General features: G+C 47.1%; 1 protein-coding gene and 1 long non-coding RNA gene across 42 annotated transcripts in view; one reads left to right on the top strand and one right to left on the bottom strand.

Annotated features, from left to right (window-relative positions):
* Positions 1–869, top strand: part of LOC109384901 (uncharacterized) — a 1,541-nt gene extending 672 nt beyond the window's left edge. The window contains exon 3 of the long non-coding RNA XR_002124517.1: positions 784–869. This is a non-coding gene — a long non-coding RNA (uncharacterized LOC109384901). The remainder of the gene's footprint in view (positions 1–783) is intronic.
* The window catches only part of TCF7L2 (transcription factor 7 like 2), a 215,443-nt gene extending 213,987 nt beyond the window's left edge, over positions 1–1,456 (bottom strand). For 29 of the 41 annotated variants that reach the window (XM_019646595.1, XM_019646600.1, XM_019646599.1 and 26 more), the window contains exons 1-3: positions 736–1,002; positions 385–451; positions 51–175 (exon numbers count right to left, since the gene is read on the bottom strand). In XM_019646595.1, coding sequence (XP_019502140.1) covers positions 51–175; positions 385–451; positions 736–924 — 381 coding nt within the window. In that variant the 5' untranslated portion in view covers positions 925–1,002. Of the gene's footprint in view, positions 1–50; positions 176–384; positions 452–735 lie in introns of all 41 variants that reach the window. The other 12 variants (XM_019646606.1, XM_019646628.1, XM_019646624.1 and 9 more) reach the window with 1 other exon arrangement.
* Between the last annotated feature and the right edge of the window lie 7,354 nt (positions 1,457–8,810).

Here is an 8,810-nt window from a genome sequence, read left to right as displayed (position 1 = left end):
GGGGCCGGGCTGGCGGGCAGCGGGCGGGGGCCGGGCGCGGAGGCACTTACGGTTCGGGCGGTGGGCGAGAGCGATCCGTTGGGGAGGTAGGGGCTCGTCAGGTCGGGGATCATGATGAAGGGGTAGCCGGGATACGGTGGCCCCTTAAAGAGCCCTCCATCTTGCCTCTTGGCCGCTAACATGGCGGGGCGGCGAGGGGACGGCGGCGGCCGCGCGGAGCGGGAGAGAGCGAGGAGAAACTTTTTAGAAAGTGGCCCAAGGGGCCGGGCGCCCCTGCCCGGCCAGCGCACGGCCGGGCCGAGCGGGACACCGGGCCGGGGCGCGCGGGGAGGCGGGCCCGGGGGGCAGCTCCGGGCGGCTGCGGGGCGCGCGGGGCGTACTCACCTTCTTCCAAACTTTCCCGGGATTTATCTCGGAAACTTTCGGAGCGCGGCGGAGGCCGTCTTTCCGCCTTCCCGGAGGGGTGAAGGTGGGGAGGGCGAGGGGCAAACGCCACGCAGAGCGGGGGGGAAAAGGGGGAGAAAAAGAGCCAGAGGGGTCGGGGGGTTTGGGAGGGGGGGGAGACAAAAACAGGGTTACAAGTTTTTGCAATGGTGGCACCGCACGCACACGCCGCCCGCCCGGCCCCGCGGCGCCCCGCCGCCGCCCCCGGCCCCGATTTCTCCCCTTGAAGCAACATTTGCCAAACCCGGGAACTAGATTAAAAACCCCACCAGCCCGAGGGGCTTTTCCTACCTCGGAATCGGAGGAACTGTTTTGATTCGTTTCTGATTCATTGACTAGAGACGATTTGACATCAGCTAAATCCCTCTCTGCCGAGGAGTTTTCGGAGCTCTTCTCCTCCTGTTCGCCCTCGTCTTTGAAGGAAATCAGTTCGTCGTTGGCGCCTAGGTCATCTCCTCCACCGCCGTTCAGCTGCGGCATTTTTTTCACCCACCAGCAGCAATTTTGGAAGAAAAATGAAGGAGGAAGAAAAGCCAAAAAAAAAATGCCCCCAAAAAGTTTTGCCCCCCAAAAAAAAATATTGCAAGAAAAAGACGAGTCCAAGGTTAACTTTTTTTTCTGCTTTGGGGTCTTTTTCTCCTGGGGAGGGGAAAGAGGGAGGAGGGGAGGGGAAGGGGGGGGAGATCTTCTGCACGCGTGAGTTTGGATTTCTTTTTTCTCTCGTTCCCAAGGATCCGATCAATGTGCAAAAAAATAATAAATAAAAAAGGGGGGTAAAAAAAAAAACACACCAACAACAACAAGAAGTCAGATATAAAGAGCAAAGGGGGGGGAAGCCGAAGATACAGGAGGAGCTCGTGCCGCTCGGATTTGAGTGAGTTGAAGTTAGACTGAGAGCTTTTCAGTTCAAAGGCGGCGCTGATTGACAGATAGAAAAAGGGGGATCGAAATCCGGAGGAACGGAGTAGTCTGGGAGCGGAGATTATTGACAGGGCGAGAGGAACACACTCGCTTAATGAGATGCCGGGGGCGGGGCCGGCCGGGTGACGTGTGCATAAATAAACAGCCGGGGTGGGCGGGGCGGGGGAGGCTAACAATGATCCTTTCGGTGCTGGGAGAGGGAGGAGGAGAGGGCCGGGGGAGGAGGAGGGAGAGAGACGGAGGGAGGAGTGTTCTGGGGGAGAGGCCTGCGCTGAGAGTGCAAGCCCGGGAGTCTGGGCGAGGGGACCGGGACTCGCTCCGGGAGGGGGACGGCTTCAGAAAGACAATGCGGAGTGGGAGAGGAGGGGAAGGGGGTGGCGACCGAGTCAGGAATCCGAGCCTAGGAAGGCGGAAGGAAAGCCCACTTGGGGGGCGGGGATGGGGAAAGGCCCTGAAAAAGTGCACTTTAGAAATATTAGCAATAAGTCTGGAGGAAGGGAAGAGGAGGAGAGTATTGTGGGGAATGGATGTGTGTGGGGGGGGTGGAGGGGGGTTGCTTAGTGGTAAATCCAGCAGTAAAATCAGCCACCCTTGGGCGGTATGTAACAGAAGTGGTTGGTCAAAAGGAAAGATCAACCCTCCACTTTCCGAGGGCTTGGGGAAGTGGAGGGCTGGGCAGAGTTCCTGGTCATCTGCAGTGAAAGAAACCATTAACCCACGAGGTCTTCCCTCCCTTTTTTGTTTATTAACAGTGAATCATTTCATTAAATGTCTCACTAGAATAAATATGCCAAGATGAGTTTTTATCCAAAAAACAATCAAATACTCTAGTGTGTGTGAGGGGCATTAAAAATATCTTTAAGGAAAAATACATGATTATTTTAAATATAGAATGTTTTGGGGTTTTTTTTAACTGACGTTGGAGGTGGTAGGAAATGAGCTAGGATTCAAAGTCCTTTCTGACTTTGGAGGTGAAAAGTTTGGGCGTTAACACCGTCAGGGAAAATAAAACTGAAAGTTCACCAACCTCTGGGGTCAGAGGTGCTGGAGTCTTTCTCCAAGGGGGTCTGAAATGAAATCCGGGAAAGACTGACCAAACAATCAAGATGTAGATGGCTCTGGCAGGAAATTGCTAACCAAGCTGATGCTGGAAGACCTCAGGGAGGAGATGGAAAACCTGGGGCTTGAGGCAGGTATTTGTTGATTTTTAGGCACTCCTGGGGAGCAGATTGATTTGCTATAAAATGGGGAACAAAATTATGTCAAAGGGGAAAAGGCCTGGCTTCCAAAACACAGTGTTCCTGGATGATGGAGCAAGAATACTCATTTTCTTGCCAAAATGCAGTGAGAAGTAGCCTGGAAACTACAACATGAAAAGGGGACCAAAAGAATCAGGGGGAAAAAAAAAAGATATCGATAGGAATTAGCCAATTGTCTATTAGGAACAGTATTGGTCTAGAGTCCGTGATGTATTAAATTAACCTGCCCATCCCTAAAAATATCTCACCTTCTTTTCAGCCAGCCCATTATTAGCACCTAAGATTTCCAAAAGAAAACAAATTTACCACATAACATTTAGAAGAGTTTGGGGTTTCAGCAAAAATGTTTTATAAGCTAAGGTCTCAGAAAGAAGACTACTAAAAATAATGATACCAGGATTGACAAGGCCCATGAATTCCCCTGCAATGGAAAAAATTCACAACCACATTTGCACACTAAAGAGTAAGATGCAGGCAAAATAAAAATGTGGTGGGGGGAGGGGTGATGGAGGAGAATGACTGTAACTCCCAACTTTAATATTAATCAGAAAATCAGAAGTGGAGTGAGAAGGAGCCTGAAAAGAAGTAAAACAAATGTGTACATTTAATCAGACAGGATTGAATAGGATACAAAGCACAGGACTAATTAGTCTCAGCAGGTAGGACTAACCTTCAGACTTCATAAATAAATAAGGCGGGCACAGTTTCTAAGGGGGAGAGTGGAGACAGAAAGGGGATTATTTCAAGACACCAAGTAAAAACATGAAGAATGAAATGCTTCACTGTTAAATCCATGTACAAATGGATTTAACAGTTTCCTTTTTTTAGGTCTTTTCTCTTGGTTGCCTTTAGATTTACACAGTTAGCGAATGACCATAGCTTTTCACACTTGCTAATTGTCACCTGTATACTTAGTGTGCCTGAGCCTGTGTGTGTGCAGCGTAGACTTTCCTAAGGCCCATTATAAGGGCTTATTTACTTAAACTGGAACACATTTATATACTAACTCAATTTTATGGCAATTTCTTTGTCCTGTGTGGTGGTATTTTGTTTTTTAAGCCAACCCTGACCTGAATTAAGTTGGATAAGGAGATCCTCTATGTCCTTCATAGGACTACCTGGATAATAAAAGCTCATAATATAGTGAATTGAAATTTTAAAGAGTACTTATTGTTTTTAATGTCCTGGCCTGCATTTTTATCATATGTAAATATTGAGAGCTTCCTTCCTATGATTAGTGACCTCATACGGTTTGGCATATCCTTATATATCTCATTCAAAGGAAACTCTTGAATCTTTCCTTCTTTAAATCTCTGATGCAGTCAAGCAATTAAAAGTTATACCATGATAGCACATGTGCCATATTTCATTTTGTTGCTTTGTACCGTAACAAGGCTTGGGGAGACCAGCAGGCTCTCAGAGGGTCAGTAACTCCTGAGTCTCTTGAAAAGGCTTCAGGTGATGTCAGGATGGGTGTGGGGAGAAGGGTTGGGCATGAAACCTGCAATTGGCAAAAAGCAAGGTAACATGGGGCAGCGGTTAGCTCAGGTAGTTAGAGCACAGGCTCATAACACCAAGGGTGCCGGTTCGATTCCCACATGGGACACGAAACTGCACCTTCCACAACTAGACTGAAACAACTACTCAACTTGGAGTCGGGGCAGCCAGTTAGCTCAGTTGGTTAGAGCACAGGCTCATAACACCAAGGTTGCCGGTTTGATTCCCACATGGGCCAAGGAGCTGCGCCCTCCACAACTAAATTGAGGACAACTACTTAACTTGGAGCTGATGGGTCCTGGAAAAACACAGTGTTCCCCAGTAAAGTTTCTAAAACAAAATAAAGCAAAGTAACGTAATATTAAAAAAAAAAATCAGGTTGGCCCACAATGCCAACATGTGATTTATAGATTTGGTGTGAAATTTTAAAGAACAGATTGGCTTATGTCCAAGTTGAGCCACCTTCTCTCTCCAGATACCGTTGACTCCTAGTCTGTAGGACCAAGAGTGTTGCTCAGATAGCAGGGGGTTCTGAAAACACAGGGAGGAAACCAGACCAGTTCTGCCTTTAGCCTGAACTAAGGGGTTTGGCCACCTTGGTGTATGCATATTGGGGAGAAGCTGTGACCTTCCCTGGGAGCCTATTCCTCAGGGCAGCCCAGGCCCTGAACTCTAGGTGGACTGTCCCTCAGCCTTTCTTTCTTTCTCTGTCTCCTGCTCATCCACTCCCTTCCTGCTTCTCGTCTCTTTTTACTCCTCCCCTTCAGCCATCCTGCTATTAAATCTTTCTCTGTGGATGTATGTTGATAGTAGTAATATGCAGTTTACCTCTCCCGGTGTGTGTGTGTGTGTGTGTGTGTGTGTGGGGGGGGGGTTCGTCCTTGTTCATCCCTGTTGTGGAGTGTGAAAAGGAAGTTTATAAAAGCCACCTTTCAGGCATGGGTTCCTCAAGGGGAGTTATGGCAGAGTGTTAGGTGCCCTCTGAAAAATGGGAATGTGCCTGATGGGGACGGCAAAAATTGGTCATGTCACCTGGGGCCCCTTAGTTCTGTGTCACCTGGCAGTTGAGGTGCTTAGACTGGATATTTTCTTAGGTCCTTTTTAGTATTCGGACTCCATGATTCCTTAGTTTCAGCCCCCACCCCATTCTGTGAAAAGGTTCACCAGTGCACCTGCAAAAGGGACAAATGATATTGGAAGTTTGGCTTTGGAATTTAGGAGAAACAAGGATAGTCTGCTCAGATTCACCAGAAGAAGCACAGAATACATGTTGACAACCATATTCAGCTACCCCAATCGCTCGGCAAGGTTCTCCTAAATTACCCTTGACAGTGATGCGTACATGTGTGCGTGTGTGTATAGATGTGTTCCTGTGTGATTTTGCTTTAAAGATCCAGGCTCCAAGATGGATGATCTGTTACCCACTGTGTTGGACTTATCTATGCAGGGAGTGTGCTGACTGAGGGAAGCCAAAAAAAGAATCTGAAAACATAAGGAAGCTATAAAATGGGGAAATGTTTAGAAGCCAAAGTCCTGATTCCACTGTGATATTTTCTGTTTGCTTTTTGTTCTGCATGGGTGATGGTTCCTTATTTGGACCTTGAGGAAAGTTACTCCCTTAGCCAACATAGGAACACTAAAAATTGGACACCTAAGAGGTTTCCATTTTAGCAGGAAGAAGAGGTGGGTAAAAAGGGCCCACTTCACAGGCATCCTTTTATTTCCTCCCAATGATTCCGTCAAGGGATGTAGAAAGGCACGCACCCACTTCTTGAAACCCTGAGGAACACTGTTCTGTTCTGGCATTTTTCTGCAGTGCCTGGCTTGATCGCCTTGCTTCAGCTAATGACAGGTCCGGGTCATAAAGTGACAATAATGCCTGATGATCCAAGGGTTAATGGGGAGATGTATGCATTTGTACAGGGTTTCATCACCTGCCTTCATAAGCTGATCAGTACCGCTAAAGGCATTCATGACAGCCTTTCGAAAGACATCAGTCCTCCATAAATATACCTTTCCTATTGACAAGATGTCTTTTAACCCTAATAGTAATGGAAGAAGGCCAATAAATGAAACATTTACTGCATAACTTGCCTTATTTTGGGGTGGTGTATGATTCCTTTCTAGCCGTTTCCAGAAGATGTTTTCAGTCTAATTTGCTCCCTAGAAATTTCGCTTGCTACAGTTATACGTCTATGACGTTTTATTGCCTGAAGCCAAGTCTGCATAAGAACTTTCTTAAGATACACTTATCCTAATGCCAGGCTACAGGAACCGGCTGCTTTATGCTGAATTATTTGTGCTACCCTGATATACAGGGCAGAGTTACTGATAGTCATTGCCATAGGGTAGGTCTAAGTGTTTCTGAGAAGGGGGTAAAAGGCAGGAAAAGGGCGAAAAAAGTTTCATCTAGGTTGATTTGTAGAAGTCTTTAGAATTAATAATTGAGTGTGTATTTAACATATTAAAATGCCTGAGGTTTTCTTTTCTTTCCTTTAAAAAAAAAATAGCTTCAGCGACCCCATCCTGTTTTGTGGAGCATCTATGCCTGCTCCGACCCATCATTATGTTCAGAAGTGTCACAGGTACAAAAGCCCCTCCACAAAACCAGGGGCACTTTAAATCGAGGCAGAAGCAATATCAGCCAATATTGAGCAAGCTTACAAGGTGGTTTACGTCTGTCTGTTCAAGGGACAGAGCAGGTGAAATTTCAGGAGAGGACAATAGCATCGTTCCCCCTTGTAATTTATCTAGGTTTGGGCTGACACACCTGATTATTGCCAAAAGCATCATGGGATGGAGAAAGTGAAAAATCTGAGGAGACTCCCAGGTCCAGGATGGGAAGATGTGAGTCAGGCTTGGTCCCCCCAGGAATCCACAGCAGCTTTGAGCTCCAGTCTGTCCTTGAGGAAGGACTGAATCTGTTGATCAAATCACTTGAAACTGGATTAAAATCAGCTCCTCCTCCCCTTGCAAAAGTCCCAACTGTTTCTGTGAATTCCAATGACATTAGTGGATTATATTTCCTAATGAAACACTCGCTCAGGACGAGGAGAGACAAGCTGGATGAGTTCTGAGGTCCGGGGTGAGTGCAGATCGCAGTATAGACAACAGCCTGCAGCACCGGCTTCAGCAACAAGGAGCGCAGCTTCCGGGTGACTGTCATCCTGAGCAAACTCTGTTTCTTGGTAGCCTGAGGGCACACTGTAAATACCTAGAGCTGCAGGGAAGGCATTAATCGTTATTTTTTTAAAGGTTCCAGGATGCTGAGACTGAGAGATTCTAATGACCCAAAACCCCATAAGGAACACAGGTGCCCTTCCCAAGGCCCCCTCACGTGGAAATGTGGTCTTTCTCTATGCCTGTATACTCAGACCCTGATTCTCCCACACTCTCTAGCTACGGCCCCTGTCCCTGACGGTCTGTTCACAGCACAGGCATGCACATTCCTTGCTCCCACCCAGCCAAGGGCTCTGCTCCCGGAGAAACCCAAGTCCTGGGTGGAGAAGAACCAGCGGAGGCCCCACCCACGCACGCACCCTTCTCCTTCCTCCCAGTGTCCATCAGGGTCTGGGGGCCTTGTGGTGTCTATGTCCCTGGGAGACCCTCCTAACCCCGCCAGGCCCTGCCGCCCACCCGTACCCCGCAACAGCAAAGGTGATGACTATCTGGAAGCCAGATGAGGCATTTCTTAGGGAGGACCTGATGTCAGTGTCTTTCTCTCTTCTTCTATATAAGAAGCATCTTTGGGCCAGCAGAGTGGCGCATTGGTTAAGAGCTGGCTTGGGACGCCAGAATGCCCCGGTTCAGACCCCACATATGAGGGCCAGTGACGCTGCCCTCTACAGCTGAGATGCTGAACAACAGCTCAACCTGGAGCTGGGCTGCCATGAGTCGCCGGCGACGGCTGTAGCCCCTGCTGCAGTGGGTTGCCATGGGCTACCATGTGTGGCCAGCAGCCAGCGTGAACGGCCATCCAGAAGCCGGCGACTGATCTGCCTCGCCCGGGAAGAGCACAATGATGGTGCCAACTTGGGCCAGTGAAGCAACGTCCTCCACAACTAGACTGAAGAACAAAAGGACAGGCAATTGTTTTTCCCCCTTCCCCCCAATTCCCCAGCACTGTTCCCATCCCCCCAATTCCCCAATAAAAATCTTAAAAAAAAAAAAAGCATCTTTCTCATGTGTCCTTCTGGCTGTTCATGTTATTTTACTGCTGGCTACAAAACAGTATGTACAGTAGAATTCTTCTTTTAAAAAAAAAGTATAATTGTTTATTTAAAGTATTTAACAGGATATGCTTGAAAATATCAAGCACTTTTTTTATAGATGATAGAATTTTGGGTAACTTTTACTTTCATTTTATACTTTTCTATACTATCTGCTTTTGTTTCATTTTAACAACTGGGTGTGGATTATTTGCATAATCAGAAAGAAATATAATGCTCTTCTTTCTATTTTAACAAGGAAATGCTTTGACTGCATCCTCCTCCTCATATCCATACTTCTTCACTCAAATTGGAGATATTTATTTCAAGGTAGCTGTTACTTACATTGCTTCTAATATATAATTTTAAAGCTCTGTTTATCAAATTTACCCTCATACTTGAGTTTCAAAGCATGTGAATGACAAAGGATTCTACTTCACTCCTGTAAGTTAAAAATAATGAACCCCATGCACCCAAAATG

The sequence above is a fragment of the Hipposideros armiger genome, unplaced genomic scaffold (assembly GCF_001890085.2).
Source record: "Hipposideros armiger isolate ML-2016 unplaced genomic scaffold, ASM189008v1 scaffold_105, whole genome shotgun sequence".
Lineage (NCBI taxonomy): Eukaryota > Metazoa > Chordata > Mammalia > Chiroptera > Hipposideridae > Hipposideros > Hipposideros armiger.
Note: the sequence above shows the minus strand (reverse complement) of the source record. Positions and strands in the feature narration are given on the sequence as shown.